We start from the raw sequence: 20,785 nt of genomic DNA, 5'->3' as shown, positions 1-20,785 counted from the left end.
GCGATGCATCGAAGTAATACCGGCCTTTAGTAAATAAAGACCGAGCAGAACCGCAAAACAGTTCATATTTAGACTGCGAATATGGTTTCACATTAGTTGGACCACCAAAGAATTCCAGGCTCCACTCACACACTAATCCATAAAATAAATAAAGTTAAAGATATCCAACATCAGGTAGGGTATTCGTAAATGAAAAAACCTGTCAAAGAGATATTAGATACCTTAGGGTACAATATTTGTATCGAGAACATTTTAAGAGACCAGTCCTTGCCACTTAGGCTTTGATACCCAATATTATGATTCTATAAAAAAACTCTCTCCAAGAATCTTGGTCACAATTTATGTAATAAATAGCCGGCTCTACCCAAAGTTCAAAGACATACTTAAGTGGGTTGGCAAAAAAAAAATGCCATGAATCTTAATACTTAGTCTACCTTTTTACAACTGGGTTTTGCTTTTAAAATTTCATTCACATTTTGTTCTTTTTAAGAACTTCTAAATTATCTACTTCACTGTGGGGATGTCATTTGCCTACATAAGTTTTCATTTTAGTAAATAAGACTATTAATATGACATAAAACTTCTGTACCATGACGGATACATAGTCATGTTCAAGTTAAAGATCGCTTAACTATGTCTCTTTGATACTTTATTTGTGGGTAAAGCCTGCTCTTTGCAATGGGAGAAAGACATTAAAACATTACTCTTGATATGTATTTCACAGCTGGTAAGTAAACCGATGTTGATATAGGTAAATTAAAAGCTTACAGTTTTATAAAAATTTATTTAATTTCAAAACCATTGGACTTTCATCTCTATCATATAAAGAGGCTTCACTGTATTAGTATTTATTATAACCTTCCAACTGATACCAAACTGACCAAGAAGCAGAGGGGACTGAGTCTTGAGGTGAATACACTAATATTCAAAATAAAATAAAATACAAAATGGACTTTATTTAGGCAAATAAGGAATGAAAAAGCAGATCTTGTAAATGATCTATCTCCTTAACTAAGAAAATGAAATCTTATACCATATTTGATTACAGTCAGGGTAACTTGATAACTGAAACAATTTGTACATTGGAATGCCAATTTCAGGCAATGCTGCTTTTCTTTTCATGTATTTTGCCTTAAAGTATATAATAAATAAAATTACATAAAACGTTCAACTTCCAAGTCACTCCTCAAAACACTTGTGCACATGATGGTGATATGAAAACAGAAAAGTTCAAAAAAATATATATACAATCAACTAGTGTTGCCAAACAATCACAGACTTGCACCCAAACACACAAAGTCATGCATTAGGAATATATATAAATACAATACATATAGCATCCACACATGTGCGCAAACATACAAGGCAGGAATAGCTAATACAGCTAAGCCATAAATCATCATTATATGTTATATACATAACAGGGTAGTAAGAGAAAATTACGGTCATTGTAAACCATACGATGAAAAATGATAAGTTCGTAGATGTTAAGATTTACTATTTATCTCAACTGTAACTTTCTTGCAGTTGTAAAGGAAATAAACAGTAACAATAGGCTAATTAAGGAGAGATTACCCATCATTTCAGTTATTTACTTGCAAATTCACGAGGATTTAATGATTTTACTGCAAGATTCCAGTATTTGAACAAAAAACTTGTTACTCTAAAGTAACTTCCATGAAAATGAAGACAAAATAAACTTCTGTTACTTAGAAGTAACTTCCATGTGAATGAAAAAAGAAATTACTGATGTGAAAACAGTAGTATCTATATAAGACAGCCTAGACCTACAGTACTTTGATTCATAACATTGTTTCTAATACAAGACATCCCAAAGACTTCTTCAGGGTATTAAATACAACATATGAATGCCACACTTTCTTTCGCCAGTTGTAGCACCTCTGAGAATGAATGCAGTTAATTTCCACACTAGAAACTGCCTTGTCCTTGCCACTGGAAACATAACTGCCTTTATGTAATAAGTGATGAGAGTAGAGAAAGAGAGAGAGAGGTACTCTGCTCCCAATGAATACTTTATGGTTCTCTCGCAAACACAATCCAAGAGAAGTCTACAAATGTAGAGAAGCTTGAGAAAATATCACACAGTTTACATTGCATTATGGACAAGCTTTATCAAAACATCTCTATTATACACAAAATGGCCTGTTTGATACATATATATATATAGAACCTTTTACCACTATTACTCAAGCCAAAGAGGATATTAATTTTCATCGTAATTCACCGAGTACTCTGTACCTGCATAACCTAATGCGCTAACGTAATGCCCTGTCAGTGGTTGTCGATTAGTTACTTACTGCATTTACACTTCTCTGAAAAAGTAACAGAAATTGGATGTTAGTTTGACAGAGAACAAACCAAATGGTTTTGATCTCTTAAATATAACCTATGTGTAAGTACCAAATAGTAGCGTGCTAGTAAAATAAACAACTGGGTGGCTCTCTTTATTCATGGGATTTTTTGTTCAAAATGCTGTGTAAAAATGAGACTAAATTACATAAAGGATAAAAAGGAAATTTTCCAATGTATTTACAATATGCCATTAAGTGATTATTTGTGAGAAAAATGGTTTCGTAAGTACAAAAACAAACTCTACGAATAGAAAAGTAACAATAACTTAATACAGCTTGAATATAGAGCTGCATTTGGTTACTATACAGAATTCCATACATATATTTTAAGTTTCTGTGCTTGTGAGAATATCCTTATATAAAAAAGAATAAAGCATATTTTGGACCAATTCCAAAGCCAAAGATTAAGGAAAAAATTAAAAATCCCTTTTCCAAACTATACAAACCCAATCCTTAAAAAGGGAGTAAACTTTCAGCAAAGATGGACACAGCTATTAAAGCTTTAATGAGGGGGAGAGTAGTCACCGCCGAGCGATCACTTTGACCTCCAGCCTAGGCCTTACAGGGTAGTTGAGACAGGAAGCAAAACTTGAAAGACTAGGGTTTGTGTACTTAAAAAAAAAAAAATACAAAATTTTCGATTTATTCCTACACAAATACAAAGCCTCGTCCTTTAATTTGAGAATGATCCACAGGAGGAAGTTCCCAAAACCAAACTGGCTGATTTATTATCTCGGGATATGTCCAAGCATTTTGGTCCTTTACAGGAGTGAAATTGATGACTCCTGTCAAGACCCTAATGACCTGGGTAGGGCGATGCAGGTCTTAGTAGATGATCAAGGAAAACCTATATCCTATATCTTTGTGGAGGATATGTTGGCAGAGAGTATGGTCATGATGAAATATGAGTTGTATAAACTTGGCCAGAAAATTTTATCCAAAAACTACTGTATCTAAAAAAATTTGCTCAATCACGTGACTCCCCTACATCTAACGCTTAATCCACTACGTAACTGTTTTTAAAATATTTTATTGTTAATTTTTTCTCATATCGTTTATTTATTTCCTTTCCTCACTAGGCTAAAATTATTGTTTACTAAGGAACAATGTTATTAAATAGAGTAGGAACCAAACAATAAAGTATAATCTGGCACTACACTTTAGTTCAATAAACATAAATAAACTTTTGTTGACTGAAAAACACCTCACATATCAAACTAACTTCAGACTTGCAGAAACTACGAAAAAGTACCAGTTTTATCAATTCTCTACTGATCAAAACCACAAATAACGTGTTCAAAGAACTGATAATCTTAGTAAACCCTTTCATGTATGATGGCAGTGTCCTACACTTTTCTCAACTGCATAATTCTAACGAGGCAAAAGGAAATTATTCTAAAAACTATTACCATTAAAATTAAAATATTTTTGGTTTTGGCTCTATTTTCTTTTAAGAATTTATACATTTAACGAATAAATCTTTTATATTCAATGATATATGTAAAGTTTAACCTATTTCAAGCTAATGTACAACTTATATGGAATTCTGTGGGACTTATAAAATGCTTAACATAAGTAGGTCAAGATATGGGGAATTTGGTTACTCAGAATTAGTCCCTCAAGCATGTGATATGTTGATAAGCTATTCAGCTTTGAAATGACACCAACATCAGCATTATACCACTTTCTTTACAAACGAAATTCAGACGTACGATTTGTTCATCAAAGGGGTCAAAAATCAAGATATTTCTCTTTAACAATTATAAAATAAGACTAATATATAACTATTACTGATGCTTTTTGATGCCTTGTGATACAGACTAGGGAAAAGATTCCAAGGTTAATTGTTCACTAACTACATTTCTCTACGTGAATACAAAACACTAAATATCTATTACTTAAACACTAAGTAGAGACTAAGAGAACTACGGTAATTTTCTTGTTTTATTTCATGCAAACAGTTAAAATCCTCTGAGCCCCACAAGAAGTACAGTACTCTACATCCAGCTATTTTTTACTTTGTTCAGATGTAACGCGCGTCCAGTATTCTTCTTTTTCTTTTATCAAATACTCGTACTGTATAAGATATTAAAATAAATATGTAAAACTATATATCAAAGAAAAGGTAGTCTATTTACCTATGAGAATTTTTTAAAAATATTTCTTAACTCAAATAGCTTTTATGCCAAGATCAGTTGAGTAAGAGGTCCCAAACCCAGTTAATTAAATTTCAAGTTACGTATGGTGAAGTGCCTTTCCCCTATTAATCCTTTTCACTTTTTTATGTCTGACTGACCTATTGTAAAACCCTAAAATGAGTGTACTAAAACTACTTGTTTTTGGAGGCTTAAGGGAGAAAATCTACAATTAGGAAATTATAACACTGGAAACTAATACTCATAGAAACAGTTCCCACTCAATTTTAGAGGTATCATATGAAGTTCCTATAGTTATACTTGAAAGCTTTTAACAATAGAGGATTTTACGCACTACGATATCTAAAAAATAATAGTGTACACAAAACTTTTACTTACCTATAAAATAACTTTATTTTAGCTACTGGAATAAAAGCATATGCTGGCGCTTAATCAACTTTAACAACGCTGTATATTTTACGAACAAACCAGAAACATGCCACGAATCCAATAGTTCCTGAAAAGAAGAAAAAATTATAAATAGACCAAAAAACCTTGAATTTGGTATGCAGGTAGGAAGGGTTTCTAGGCTCTTCTCAGGACATACCTAAAACTACCTGCGCAAATTATAGTTCTGATTTCTGTTGCAAAAGAAATCAGACAGTATTGAAGACAATAACTCACCAACTACAGTCTATTAAAAGCTATCAAAACTTAATTATTTGATGTCAGCAGTACACATTACAACTAATTAAAAAGACTTTTTTTTCCTGAATGTGAGAGCAAAACTGGAGCAAAGTCAAGTTGTTGGACAAGGTAAGAAAAAAAAAAAAAGAGAGCAGCTGGGGACCTGTCTACAGGAATAAAATCATATCCAAATTCTTGATTTTATAACAGCACACATCAATAGATACACCTATGGAAGCTACCTGATATTTTTAGTACGGTCTACAGGGAAAAAATAATTTTATAACAGCACACTTCCACAGAGAAACCTAATGAGTGGGATATGATAAAATTATAATCAACAATTAGAGCTATATATAAATCCAGAAGGCTTACCTGTAAGAAGGAAGAAGAGGAAGACCATGATCGTAGTGTATCCGAAATACAGCATAGTCGATATACCGCCTTCTATATTTAATTTTGTTTCGAAATAATGGACACAGTAAACGAACAAGTAGAAAGCTGTAAATCCTGATGTCAAGAAGCTACGCCACCACCAGTGATAATCCTGTAAGAAGAATTTAAGGTCAAATACAAAATCCATGGATATATAAAACTAAGTACTGGACAATACCCCTATGTAATTACTGTTTATTAAAATCAAATCTATTGGAAGTAAGGGGTACTTATCTATTATAAAACACACATACGATATCCCAATATATGATAAAAACTATTTTCATGAAAAAATACTGTACTTACCTCAGCACACAAATGGAAGTAGCACAATAAAACTGTGGTTTCTGAGCAAGTGATGACTAAAATAAGGAACACCAGAAACAAGAAGCCAAACATGTAGTAGGTTTGTGAAGACCAGATGGAATTTAGGATGAAGAAGAGCTGGATGAAAATGCAGCCAAACGGCAGCACACCTCCCATGATGATGCCTGGCAGTGGCTGGGTGTAAACACTCTGCTCGGGAATCTGCCTGGGAATTTGGTTGGTACGGACTGGATTCTCTAGACACTGATAACAGAAAAATAATAAAAAAAATTAAGTTATGCACATTTAATATTAAAATATTAAATTTTAAAAGTAATTTGTAGTTTTCCTAAATGTACAAACCAGAGTCCTTTAATAAGGGCATGATTTCAGCGAAGCTTGAAAACGGATGATAAAATTTGTTATGAGGAGGTGGTAGTATCTGGCAGGGGAGTCCACTCTGCAGGCCCCTGAGCAGCCAATTTGACCTTAACCCTAGGACATTCATATTATTACCAGCTAAACAACAACCATAGTTAGAAAAGCATGATGCAATAAGCCCAGGGGCTCACCAACAGGGAAAAATAGCCCAGTGAGGAAAGGAAATAAATATACTACAAGTAATGAACAATAAAAATTAAATATTCTAAAAACAGTAACAACATTAAAAGAGATCTTTCATATATAAACTATAAAAAGAGACTTATGTCAGCCTGTTCAACACAAAAACATTCACGGCAAGTTTGAACTTTTTAAGTTCCACGGATTTAACAGTTTGATATGGAAGATTATTCCACAATCTGCTCACAGCTAGAATAAAAGTTCTGGACTACTGAGTAGTGTTGAGCCTTATGATGATAGTTAGAATTGACTGCATACCTAGTTCTAAATACAGGATGGTATATTCTGGAAAAATATGAATGCAAAGGATGGTCAGAATCATGAAAAATCTTATGCATCATGCAAAACAAACTAATAGAAGGACAGTGCCAGAGATTGATATCTAGATCAGGAGTAAAAAATTTAATAGACAGCAAGTTTTAGTCTAACAAATTAAGATGAGATATAACAGTTGAAGACTAGAGAAGAGAACAATACTCAAAACAAAGTAGAAGGAAAGAATGAAAATATTTCTTCAGAATATATTGATCACCAAAAATCTTAAAAGACTTTTCCCCATAATTTGCACCATGCCCCAATTTTAGCTAGATTTCTATCAAGGGATTCAGAAACCCCAGATCTACACCCAAGAGATGGAACGGAGGCAAACATAAAATCATCTGCATATGCAATGAGATTGATTTTTTAGGCCAAACGATCTATTTTTATATAGTATGAAAAGTAATGGGCCAGGAATAATACCCTAAAAAACACCAGATATTGCACTCCTAAACTCACTATGGTACCCATAAACAACATCTCTTTGCAATCCATTACTTAAAAATTCAATAATGATGCCAAGGCTTGCAAAGCACTAAGGGCTTCAACCTCTGGAGAACAAATGGGAGTGGAGTGTGAGCGCATTGGGTATGTAACTGGGTGGTGAATACCCTTGCAGACAATTGCGCATAGATGTCGTGACTTTTTGATATTTGAAAAGTGTTCAAAGCAATCCTGTGATGTCACCTGCCTCGACCCATCGCTTGGATGCATTTGAAAGTATCTTATAGTTAATCAGTCTTAATGCGGAGAAAAATTTCATAAATTGGACCGGTCACTGAGAATGGATGAATCTTCGTATGGTGTCCTAGAGCGATAAGAAGCATGTTATAGATGTCCTGCGACTCAAATGTCACAACCAATTGACAAGTAGGAACAAGGAGTGCGATCATGTCGTTTACCAATAAGTGGAAACCAATTGTGTGGTGATGGTGCACATAGAGTCTGCATGATGAGCAATCTCATGATTGTAGCAAGACTGTCTGCTTACGTTATCATGCTGCTCGTCAATCGTATGCTCTACTCGGCTTTCATCTTCCTAGGCAGCGATCTATCTCTATGGAAGTGTAGGAAGGAAATCCCCGGCCCTTCATCTAGACCAATGAGCTTATGTTCCAGAAAGACTAGCAACAAGCGAATGAGCACCTGTACCTCGTATCGAACCACCTTCCCGGATTGGGTTAGTGTATTCAGTACCACACCACCTCTCTCACACATATGTGCAGAGAAGTTGGTCAAGTCTCAAGAGACTTTGGTTTAACGGTCTTTATGGCGGCTTCTTTGGAGGAGCAGGGGTCGCATCTGATGGTTCCGCAGTTGATGAAACCAAAGACACAAGCATGTTGAGGGGAAGGGTGAGTAAGCTTCTTTTCCCCCTAACCAGGTAGTTGACGAATTCAGGGCTCGCAATAACGATACTGTAGCAGGAGAGGATTCGTCGATGGTTGTTACATCACCTGCCTCCTCAGTAGGTGGATCAGCAGAGACAGAGGGTATAACAAGGAAAGTTATAGGAGTACTGGCATTAGCCAGCCCCTGAAGCTACTTTGCAATCAAATCGCCATCAATTCCAAGGAAAGGCTACAACTTCCTCAAGCACAAATCTTCGCACGTCTTCATCAGTCAGTACAGGAGAGGGTAGGCAATACTAGTGGATGAGGCACAAGAGTACTGCCTTCCCTTGAGCAGGCCCCGGGCAAAAGCCAGGGTTTCCTCCCTCCTTCCAAACTCCTGTCGAGGACTTGGCTCTTGAAGAACCCAAAGAAGGCACAGAAGGTTGAAAACCGGAAAGAGAGGAGCTAAAGAAGTTCTTTGCCAACAGCTTGGGCTTAGTGGCATCTCTCAGTCTTCTTCCTATCAAACTCCATGAATTGTAGAGGCCACGACTTGCACTCATCACAGGGGGATCACGACAGTCATGCCCCTGCAAAAAGTACAAAGATGAGTATCCACAGTGACAAGGCTGATAACCTGCCACCAGTAATGGCCAGGCCTACCAGGCCAGACTCGTATGTCCGCAGGTGGAACCCCATCACAGCATACACAAAAAGAAAAAAACAGATCATAACAGCCGGAAACGAGGACATAGAAAAGTACGTGTGTACTGCTTGGGAGCCTAAATCATAAGTGGGTGCTAGGTGAGCAGGGCTTACCTGCCAGCTACTACGACCACCTTGTTATAAACGTTAACAGCCATTTTTGTAGCTTTACTGAAATTACACTCCTAGAAGGACACGGGGTTTGTAATCATGTAGGAACAAATAACAATTGATGATAACATAAGTTTAAAAAGTTAGTCTGAGAAATTAATCAAAGGCACATACAATATACTAGTCAGGATCTTTTGCCTTATTTTTTTAGATGATTAAGCAAGCTATAATCGTTCATATCGTCAGTATTTACGGAACTTTTAAAAAGCTGTTTTTCATATTTGATTATGAATTCAGCTATACAGCAAGACTCCCCCAAGTCCACCATGACTAAGTGAAACATTCAGATCATATCCATAACCTTCACTGATTTCAGTCACATGGTTTCTCAAGTATTATTGAGTTATCCCCATTATGAATAAGAGTTCCTAAAAACTCTACATCATAAGATACTTTTAACATACATACATATACCCAGGCACTTACCCCAATTTTGGGGGGTAGCCGACATCAACAAAGAAACAAAAACAAAAAGGGAACCTCTACTCTCTACGTTCCTCCCAGCCTAACAAGGGACTCAACCGAGTTCAGCTGGTACTGCTAGGGTGTCACAGCCCACCCTCCCACATTATCCACCACAGATGAAGCTTCATAATGCTGAATCCCCTACTGCTGCTACCTCCACGGTCATCTAAGACATCGGAGGCAGCAGCAGGATACTTTTAAAACAAATTAAAAAATTCTATCTACTGCACCCACAGGTTCTTATCTCTGAAAAATCATGTCTATTCTAAGCTACACTTACCCGTTTTCTGTATCCAAAGAAAGACCCCACAAATGTAAGTGGTACAGACACTAAGAACCACAAAGCCAAAAGTGCAAGTAAAGTAGTGAATGGAATTGCAGCACTAGAGCCCTTGTACCACAGAATGAGGTTCATCATGAAGAACAGCGCAAATACGATTCTGGAACAAAAAAGAAAATCTCTCAATGCTCTAAAAGAATTTGCTTCAGTGACTATGGGAACAAATTAATGCACTCCTAATCTGCTATGATGAATGAAGATGCATTATCTTTCAATTATTATCATTACTAGCTAAGCCACAACGCTAGTTGGAAAAGCATGATGCAATAAGCCCAAGGTTTCCAACAGGAAAATATAGCTCAGCGAGGAAAGAAAACAAGGAAACAAACTACATGAGAAGTAATAACAATCAAAATAAAAGATTTCAATAACATTAACGTTAAATTAGATCTATCACATATAAACTAAAAACTCCATAAAAACATGAGGAAAAGAAATATAAATCATCAAAAAGGAAGACCATAATGACTCATTATAAAGTAAAAGGAGGACTATAAGAGTAATAAAAAACTCACCCTGGACAAAGCATTGATGTAAGAATGACATTTGATTTCCACTTTTCTCCGCCAAAGCTTTTATACAAACGAGCTGCCACATAGCCGGCAGGGAAGCCGAGACAAACGTACAGGACCATTGCACAGGTCATGAGAGCTCCTCGGTTTGCAGGCGACAGGAAACCAAGGCAGGCAAACACTGAAGTGAAAAAGTATTTTGCATCAAATTACTGTTATAGTTTATTCATTCACTACAGACAAAACAATGAAACTGCCTTCTTATGATAAATTAATTTTAAAACAGTGGCATAAATTTCAGATTTCTTTATGTACTTATTGAAACTTTTCATTGATTTTTCATGTTCCCATTTTTAATTTTTTCCATATTATAAATCTTAATAAAGATTTTCACTCCCGTAGCTAATAAAGCACTTTTAACCCTTTTACCCCCAGGCTATTTGGAAATTTCCAACCCTTAACCCCCAGGGGGTTATTTTTTTCAGGCACATTTTGCAGTATATATTTTTTTTAAATTGCTCTAACAACCTCAATTTTTGACAGAGAGGTCAGGTTGGTCTCATTCTCTTGGAAAATGCCTGAAGTTTCTCCAAAAATGATCAAAAATATGCAAAAAATAAATTTTAAATAGCTTTTTTTTTGCAAGGACGTACTGGTACATCCATGGGGGTAAAGGGATGAGTTTTGTGAAACGTACCAGTACGTCCTTTGGGGGTAAAAGGGTTAAATTACTTATAGTATACATACACAGAGTGACTAGAGTCATGATGAGGACCTGAACACCGGACCCAACTAAAACAGAAAGCAGCATTCCACGACGAGGAGGTCTGAAGACATCTCCATGTACTAACTTCCAGCCATATTCTTCTTGTGCATCTTCCCCAGCCTCAATCTGAATTATTAGGGAGAATGTGTAATCAATGGAAAAATCAAAGTATGACCATGATGAACCAATACAAGAAAATGTATATCAAAGGCTATAATACATGGCCATTGCCATTTTTACACATAAGATAAACTCCTAGTAATATAACTGGATTCTTATAATCTTATAATCATACAGTACTGAGCTGATACTCTAAGGATACTAGTAAATGACAAATAAGATTGGCTAAAACTGATGGTTGTCCCCCTTTTCCAGACATGACTCACTGATCAACCAAAATATGAGAACAATTTGTTTTATAAACATTTTATTTGCATAGAAGACGACCAAGAGTTACATAATTAAATTGTAAAATCTAAAATTCAAATCAATGTAAACAGGTAAACAGCAAAATTATCTTTATAACTACTGCTGAGTGATCAAGATATTACGAATTTTCAAAGACACCATTTGTATTAAAGGAAAAATAAAAAAAAATTGTGATAATACTATTTCATTACAAACTGCTTGAATAAAAGCAACATTCGTATTGTCTATACTTATATTACACAAAATACAGCTCTAAAACTTGCCTGATTATAGCGGGCAATATCCTTGTGCAAAGTTCTCAGCATGATCATGGCCACCATACCAGACAAGAACAAAACGATCACCAGAGAATTAAGAATGCTAAACCACTGAATATTTGTGTGTGGCATGGAATCCAAAATGTAATCCCAACGAGACGACCAACGGTTGTTTCCTGTGCTCTTCTGTTAGGGTGCAAGACATACAATATTAGCCATCAGCAACCAATGACCAGTAATTCAATTCTTCATATAAGTACTCATCAAGTGTAATATCAGAAAAAAATTACAATATTAATATACTATAAATTCAGGACAAAACGATACAAGATTTTCTAAATACACTGGCAGTTATAAATTACTCCTGTTACCAAAAAGACTTAGCCCTCAAACCCAAGGACCTTTTCTTGGAAAACCTTACTTGAAAATCATCTTAGCACAAAAACTTATTGACTACAAATTTTCTATTGCAGAGCTGGGCAATTTTCCTTTCCATTGTTAAATAATTTACATATTTTGTATGTATAATCTTCATACTAAAATAACATGAGATAAAAATGGTAATAGCTGGACATAATAATCTCCAATGGCACCCAATTGATTAAAAATATCAGGACATAGAATGTGTCCAATGTTAATCAATGAGAAGGAGTTAATTACATTAGATCAATCTCTATCAGGAATATTAAAAAATGATAAAGAAAATAATAGTTTCTTACTGTAAATATGACTGAGTAGGTGTATGTAATCCTAATATTGTCCTTTGAACCATCTGGAATAGCCATGACATCTGGGGTATCACAAGCTTCTCCCGCAGGTGCGTACTCTTTGTGCTTGATGCTTCGTGGTGTTACACGCACGGCTGAAATTCAGTAGGATAGTGCAAATTGTTTTTAAATGGTTATAGGACTATGAGGATCATTTAACTATTAACAGAAAGAAAAAATAAAATAAGAGGGTAACATAGCACACAATACTGTATCACGAAAAATTACAACCAGGACTTGTGAAAAGAAGAAAAAAATCATTCCGTAATAAATCACACAATTAAAATATCTTAACGCCAGTGTCTGCCATTAATTTTCATAGATATACTTTGGATATAAAAAATTGTGGATCTTTGACAGTGAACTGCACCACAAGTAAAGAGTCACGTGAGAAAGTTATCGCATTAATTCTGTCATAATTTAGAGTTATTGCACCTTTTTGTGCTAGAGGCACATGGCACTACATGGGTCATCATAGTAACGTGACACCATGTTCTCGAACTCACGGTATCCTATGGTAAGTACACTACTCTTATAGAATAGGGAGAAATATCAGAGGCCAAATCGTATGTTTGGAAGCTCTGCTCACTAACTGCCCCATACACAGCTCAACACTTTCTCTCATTGTCTACCACTGAAAACAATTTGTTTGCCTTGCAATCTTGGTGTGGTCACTTTTTTTTTCTTTTGCTATCCTCTGAGTAATGTATCCAAACTCCAATTAGCATTATTCATGGCAATTAATATTTAATTCAATGGAGTATTCTTTTTAAAGAAAAATAATTAAATTTTAAAAAATTTATTCATAAAAAATTTAATTCTTATCCAACTGCAATAAAATATACAATTACCAGAGTAATAAAACAAATAACATAATAAAATTATGGTAATTCAATGATATTTGAAGACTTTGGCATGTGTATGAAATGTGATTTTGTTGTTAAAATAAATACTTTCCAATAACTTACTATATTTGTTAACGAGAAAATTTCTCATTAGTTTTAAAGAAAATCTCTCTAAAGATATTATAGCAAGAGAACATGAATTATGTTAAGTTCTACTTATCAAAATTACTCAATGTGTAATAATTCTTTTTGGAACAATGACAGTGAATAAAGTTTTCCTGTACCTCATACATTGTATATCATTCAAGTACTTACATAAAATACGTCCTCCGGATCCATGGAGTGCACTTCCCCAATCTTCAGTCTCTCCACTATGATATGTGATGTTCAGATCAACATGGTTGAATAGGTAATAGGTTTCTCCATTAGTGTAACGTTTCTGCGGAATCAATACGTTGAATAATCAAAAAGATATCAATACACAGCCACGTATCGGGTATATATTTCTTTGATAGTGTCCTCATACATTTCTTTAACCCTTTTACCCCCAAAGGACGTACTGGTACGTTTCACAAAAGCCATCCCTTTACCCCGACAAAAAAAATGCTAAACTTTTTTTTTTTCATATTTTTGATAATTTTTTGAGAAAATTCAGGCATTTTCAAAGAGAATGAGACCAACCTGACCTCTCTATGACAAAAATTAAGGCTATTAGAGCAATTAAAAAAAAAATATACTGCAAAATGTGCTGGGAAACAAATAACCCACTGGGGGTTATGGGTTGGAAATTTCCAAATAGCCTAGGGGTAAAAGGGTTAATAATATTCTCCGCTTTGGAAGAAACTGATGAATCAGTGTCGCATGTAAACAACTGTGAACTATAGACTAACGTTCCTAATTATAAACTAAAGGTATGCAAAGGACAATCGTGGGAAAAAGAAAATAAATCCTTACGTCCATAACGCAGGCATCCTTGGGTCTTCGTGCCGAATCAACATAGCACCCTACTGGAAAGCCGGTTGCACAGAACACGCTTCCCCCTTCTACTATGTAACACCAAGTGACAGGCATGTTATCTAGAAAATAAAACACACTTAGCACGGTCTGCTTTATAAAAATATTCTTGATTTGCATTCAAAATCTGGTATTGTAAAGACTATGATAATTGATGTCTACGCATTGAAACAGGAAATTAACGGAATATTCCAGAACTTTTTCAACTGGTGTATAAAACATATTAAATCAAAAGTAAAACAAATTTCACAATATGGCTTTTCTTTCATATCTTTGGAAATCTTTAATTTGCTTATCATGAAATTAGTTTAACTTGAACACATCCAGACTCTCACACGGCTGAACACTATGTCCTTCTAAACACTTGAATGCAAATTATTGAAAGCTAACTCAATTACACTATATAGTCCTATCTCGACTCTTAAATATGAAATGATAACTAAAGCTAAATAAATTCAAACAAAACGGATTTTAAGCAATAGGCTATAGCAAATAGACAAATGTTACCGGAAAATATAAAAAAAAAAAATCTATCATGTGAATTACTGTCATTAGGTTTATGCATAGCGCATCGAACATGCAAGTATAAAATTAGTTCAAATACATAAATTTCATAAATCCATAATGCTCATTATTTTCATCTTCACAGGAAACCTCAGACACATTCCCATTGAACTTCCCCATTCAATAGGATTAGATTAAAATGTTTAATAAATGGATGCAAAAGAACCGATATAAACTTACCCACTATCCAATGGTGATAGTAGTTGAGATTCATTGCTCTCTTCAACTCGGCCAGAAGAGGGGCTTGGGTTGGTACCTTGGGATCATACTCTTTGGTGCAAACCACCCTACACTTCTCCGGTTTCAAGAACTCAATCTAGAAAATATCACACACACGTTTAAGATTCTGAAATGTCAAAACAGCAGCTTAGTTTCTGAAAAGTACTACATGTATAATAAAGAAAATATCAAATAGTACTTTAGATGTACTTCTAATCTAGAATGTGTCAGAGCAGTTTCAAGTACACTGATCTAGAGATGGTAAGTACCAAATTTAGGTTCTGAGAAGTACTTTAATATAAGAAAAAATACACACAATAGTTTACGATTTGAAATTATTTTATTCCTATTCACATAAAAAGTATAGGAAACAAAACTGAGAAAACTTTAGTACTTTGAGTACGAGTATTCTTCACCCCAGGCTGCGACAGTCACTTAAGCTTGGTAACAAGACAGGCTAATTTTTGGCATGACCCAGAGGGTCATGGCAATGCCCACTCTGTTAAACAACTCGATTTTCCATTCGGCCCAAAAACTAAAGCAGTTCCTACATTAATACAAACGTGGTGGGAGGTAGTCCCTGTGAACAGACTGGCTAATTTACATTGCCTATATGAAATGTCATTTTCACAGTCCAAGAGACCAGGAGGGGGGGCAAGGAAAAATGACTGAACCTACTTGGTAATACGTATGGGATGTTGAAGCTGCTAGGGCCCAGACAAACACATACATAATAAAAGATGTAGTAAAAAAAAGTGATCAAACTGAACTGGATAATCATGTTTTTACTTTTTTTTTTACTTGATTTTACCAAAGTAATAATTAAAGAAAGTAAGCTACCAACTTTGCTTCAAAGCCTGATTCCTAAGGTATCTATGTGGAAAAAAAAGGAGACCTATAGAGACAAGTTGGTGGAATATCAGGTATTTTAAACCAAAGCCCTATATTATTCTGGAAGTTTAAGAGTTGAGTAATCTCTTGATATACAGAAGAATTTAAAATAACACAACGAAAATTTAATATCTATCCAATTCAAATTTCCTTTAGAGATCAAATAGTGCTGCAATAAAAATTGTTTTAGCAAGTGATTAGCTAAGAATGTTATTTTCATTATTAATAACTATCCTTTCCCTTTTGATAACTGGTTTGTTTTGTAAATATACAATGTTGAAGAACATCTATAACATACTACTGCACCCCCTTTACCATCATTTTATGGAGATATGTTTAAATCTGGCTAAATTCACACAAAATGAAGCTATTTAAAACACTCATATAAAAAAAGAAATTAATATACGTAAAACTTTATCTTCAGCTCAAGTGCATGTTATGACTGTGGGCAGGTGATGATGGGGTGGAGAGTCTTCAACCTTAAATTAGCAGTACAGTAATGAGAAAGAATATGACCGTGTGAGTTGTTCAGGTTTATGAGAACCAAATACCATTTTGGAGAAATGACTCATTACAGAAAACACTCCAGCCCCAAAGGTACGTAAATTACTTTAGAAAACTATAGCATAAGCAAAAAATGAGAGAACATACCTTGTATGGAGATGGATGGATACGTTCGCCAAACACTACTTGACCAAGGTTCTCGACAATAGTTTCATCATTACCTCCATCTTTGCAGAAATCAAAGCTGAAATATCAAATACATGTTAGTGTAACTAAATTAATTAGACTACAAGAGTACTAAAATACAAGGGGCACCCCCAAAAAAATACTTGTTTAAATTAACATGGAAATCAACCAAATATAAAATTTTGACATAGGAAAAACCTGTATATGGGAGGTGCTGCATGGTCATCCATGATTTTCCTATTAAATTCTAGAACAGGGAATGCAACACAACATGACATAAAATACCAAAGAAACATTGCCCTCCCTGCTCTAGGACCAGTATTTCAATGTGCAAATCACAGACTCGAGTATAAGGGAGACCCATAAGTTCAGGGTTCATTCAACCAGTCACAGCCTCTCCAATCCAACTGATAACACGTCATAACCGAGACCCAATACTACCTGGGGGCTTTGTTTGCACCCAGCCACCACCTTTCGATTCAAGAGCAAAATCTGTACAGTTAGACACAGGAATTTCTGGTACACCTTCCTCTGAGGAAATGCACTCTGTCACACCCTTACTGCGAGGCGAGTAACCTGGGGGCTACATACAGGAACTCGTAAGGTGTACCAAAAATTCCGAGTTCAACCGTACATCCCCTTCCCTAGTCAAACCTAGGGAGGGAGGGATGGAGGTTCTTGGGGACCACACAGTACTGCTGAAAAAATAAGGATTTTCCTTTATTAAAACCCCTTTTTGGGATGTCAGGGTGTTCTGTGGTTCCCATGGACTAACATCAGAGCAACATTATTGTAGACTTGTGTACTCTAAAGGACACTCCATCTACATTTAAGCCGACATTCAATTCATATGTAAGGGTACGACGAAAACCATAACTATTCTAAACTACGTTAGTTTTGGGTACGACGAAAACCATAACTATTCTAAACTACGTTAGTTTTGGGTACGACGAAAACCATAACTATTCTGAACTACGTTAGTTTTGGGTACGACGAAAACCATAACTATTCTGAACTACGTTAGTTTTGGGTACGACGAAAACCATAACTATTCTGAACTACGTTAGTTTTGGGTACGACGTAAACCATAACTATTCTAAACTACGTTAGTTTTGGGTACGACGAAAACCATGACTACTCTAAACTACGTTAGCCTAAAAACTATCAAAAGGGATCAAGATTAGAACAAGCCTAACATCTTATATGAGTGCACGGTAAAAACTCATAAAACTGAAGAGGTGATAACATGCAAAAACTTGACACTTCCATGCTGACATGAAAGCTGGGAGTGAAAGGCATGATAAGCCACACAATCAATTAAAAGTAAAATTACCAATAGCAATACAGTATTGGTAACATTAACCCCTCAATCATACTAATAATAACAATAGTGGATAACTAAATCAGAACTTAATTATTACTGTACATAACTTAAAAGTAGATCCAGTCACTAGCAATTAATGGCACTCAAAAAAAATCTGTTGTTGGAAGATAGTGGCTGGGTGCAAAGCAATCAGATAGCATTGTTTCCAGTAACACTGTGCTATCGGTCACCAGACAAAGTTCCACACTGTGGATGCTGTGATGGGTTCGGTAAAGGCCAAACCTGTGGGTCTCCCTTATACACAATAGAACAGGGAAGACAATATTCTTTGGTACTGTATCCCATGTAATATTGTTCAAGCATTCAACAGGAAAGTCCTTTGGAACCACACAGCACACTAACCCCCCCAAAATGACAAGTTTTTAATTTTTGGTACTTATCCTTGATACAGTATACAATAATGTACAACCCAAAGTTTTCCTGAGGATTATCATACGGTGTGAGCTGGAAATGGTTGTTGAAGCTTGGTAACAAGATAGCTCCTAAATTATGAGGAAAAGGCAGCTTAACATTCTTAGGGGCCTATGCAATCTATGGGGGATTTGAGTGAAAAGTTATACCCCTACTTAACCCCCGTTAAAAGGAGGGCAGCCGGAATGGCCACTTTCTTAGACTAACCTCTCAGAGAAAGGTTCCACTTATATAAAGATTACCTGAATTCCTGACGATTCCAGTTCATCCTTTACCTGGCTGCTGACCATGAAAATGGGGGAAAGAAGTACCAGATGATATATTCTAGACCCCCAACCTTATATTGTACCATACTTATACCTTAGACAAGAAGCTTATGTATCTTGAAAAATCCTAGAAAGCTATACATTTGGAGCAATCACTGTAGATCACATGGAGTAATGGTCCAAATACTTGTGGGGGCCATTATTGAGGCAGAATGAAGAAAAGTTATCTAAGCCACACCCTGTCCACATTGCCTGGACATCAACATATTCCTCTTAAAAAGAATATGGTTGTGGTGGCTGACGTGGCAAGGTCCCTGACAAGTAAACGCCAGACAGGAACTATAGAGTCCCGATCACACTCGGTTTCTTTGGTCACTGCAACCTCACCATCCTTGTGAGATAAGGATTGGGCGTTTGGGGGTACCCTACAGGTCTATCTGCTGAGTCATCACCAGCCATTTTCGGACCCTCCTTGGTCCTAGCTTGGGTGGAGAGGGAGCTTGGGCGCTGATATGTATATATGGTTATTCTCAAGGGCATTGTCCTGCTTGATAGAGCAATGTATGATCATATGTATATATGGTTAGTCTCAAGGGCATTGTCCTGCTTGATAGGGCAATGTCACAGTACCTTGCCTTTGTTATTCATGAGTGGCCTTTAAACCTTCAAGAGCAATGCTAAAGGTAATACTCCTGGCCACTGTGAGCTCATGTTTAAATCATAAGATTGTCCCCCTCACCCGACGAGACTTTTATTCTTGAACGTCTCATGAAGACAGAAGGAAATGGCGTTCTTGGACATCACCACCTTCTACCTGCAGACTAATGATAAAATAATGAGATTTGGGACTAATTGCCAGATTAGATCCAGAACATTCCATATGACTTTCAAGGGACACAGAAGTGCCCTGTCATGATTACTACCAACAAAATCCTGGAGGGAACAGATTGAAAACCTTCAAATCTATCACGAACTGACAGATTCAGAATCTTTGACAAAATCTCAGGAATGGATAGGAACTGCAGTGTTCCACATGCACTTCACATGGTTAATTTGATGCAGTAAGGAGTCCAGGCTCTTTCTTTCACCTTTCAATTGTAGATTTTACCTCTATTGCTGGAAGTACAGTAGGCCGACAGTCCTGACAATAGTGTACGCATGATACCGATTTTAGTATCGCCATAGCCGCGGCTTTTCCGGGAGGATCTCCCTGCCCTCAAAGAATTCTCCTCCTCAGCCCACACCTGGAAATCCACGTCGTTTGAAACTTCCTTGGCCAGGATTGACCATAATAGCTCTAGATGAGGTCTAGAGCTGCCAGGGGGTCCTAAAAAAAGGTGGTCAATTGTCACTTTCCTCTCCTTTGGAGAAGTCTGAGCCTCTCGAAGACTATTCACCTCCCGGATACAGAGGACTTGAAGAACGGTAGAGTCAGAATCACCCTCCTTCGTATCTGAGGGTTTTGGTCCGGATGATTAAGGAAGGATACCTTCAAATTCTTCGGAATCATGATTGCATTCCTTCTATTGGAGACCATAGCCAGCTGGCCCTGAGAGGGGTCGTGGTTTAAGATTTCACCCCCCAACCCTGAAGGAAGACTGAGACAGAAGGTAGGTGGCACATAATGCCGATTTTTCATGACAGGACTTTGACATTCATACCACTTAAGAAGGTGACTTTGGATATCTTAAAACTGCATAGGATTTTTGCATCTGACCTTTTTTTTTCGGTTTTGCGACGCCAGGGCGGTTTATCCAGAAAATTAGTATTTTTTAAATTCTATCTCCTCCCTTGATAATTGATATTAAGACATGGGATTACTACCCTATATAGACCTGATATCAACCTCCAATAATATGAAGTTTTTTTTATAAAAGTAAT

At 36.1% G+C, this 20,785-nt stretch overlaps 1 protein-coding gene across 1 annotated transcript in view; it reads right to left on the bottom strand.

Moving 5' to 3' along the window:
- Nucleotides 1–769: 769 nt before the first annotated feature.
- TM9SF2 (transmembrane 9 superfamily protein member 2) overlaps nt 770–20,785 on the bottom strand; it is a 40,151-nt gene continuing 20,135 nt past the window's right edge. The window contains exons 3-15 of the mRNA XM_068374429.1: nt 16,805–16,901; nt 15,224–15,359; nt 14,420–14,541; nt 13,781–13,904; nt 12,573–12,715; nt 11,860–12,039; nt 11,149–11,293; nt 10,405–10,582; nt 9,830–9,989; nt 5,936–6,199; nt 5,570–5,741; nt 4,907–5,024; nt 770–2,333 (exon numbers count right to left, since the gene is read on the bottom strand). Coding sequence (XP_068230530.1) covers nt 4,957–5,024; nt 5,570–5,741; nt 5,936–6,199; nt 9,830–9,989; nt 10,405–10,582; nt 11,149–11,293; nt 11,860–12,039; nt 12,573–12,715; nt 13,781–13,904; nt 14,420–14,541; nt 15,224–15,359; nt 16,805–16,901 — 1,789 coding nt within the window. The 3' untranslated portion in view covers nt 770–2,333; nt 4,907–4,956. The remainder of the gene's footprint in view (nt 2,334–4,906; nt 5,025–5,569; nt 5,742–5,935; nt 6,200–9,829; nt 9,990–10,404; nt 10,583–11,148; nt 11,294–11,859; nt 12,040–12,572; nt 12,716–13,780; nt 13,905–14,419; nt 14,542–15,223; nt 15,360–16,804; nt 16,902–20,785) is intronic.

The sequence above is a fragment of the Palaemon carinicauda genome, chromosome 5 (assembly GCF_036898095.1).
Source record: "Palaemon carinicauda isolate YSFRI2023 chromosome 5, ASM3689809v2, whole genome shotgun sequence".
Classification (NCBI taxonomy): domain Eukaryota; kingdom Metazoa; phylum Arthropoda; class Malacostraca; order Decapoda; family Palaemonidae; genus Palaemon; species Palaemon carinicauda.
The sequence above is the reverse complement of the archived record's forward strand: the minus strand, read 5'-3'. Positions and strand labels throughout refer to the sequence as shown.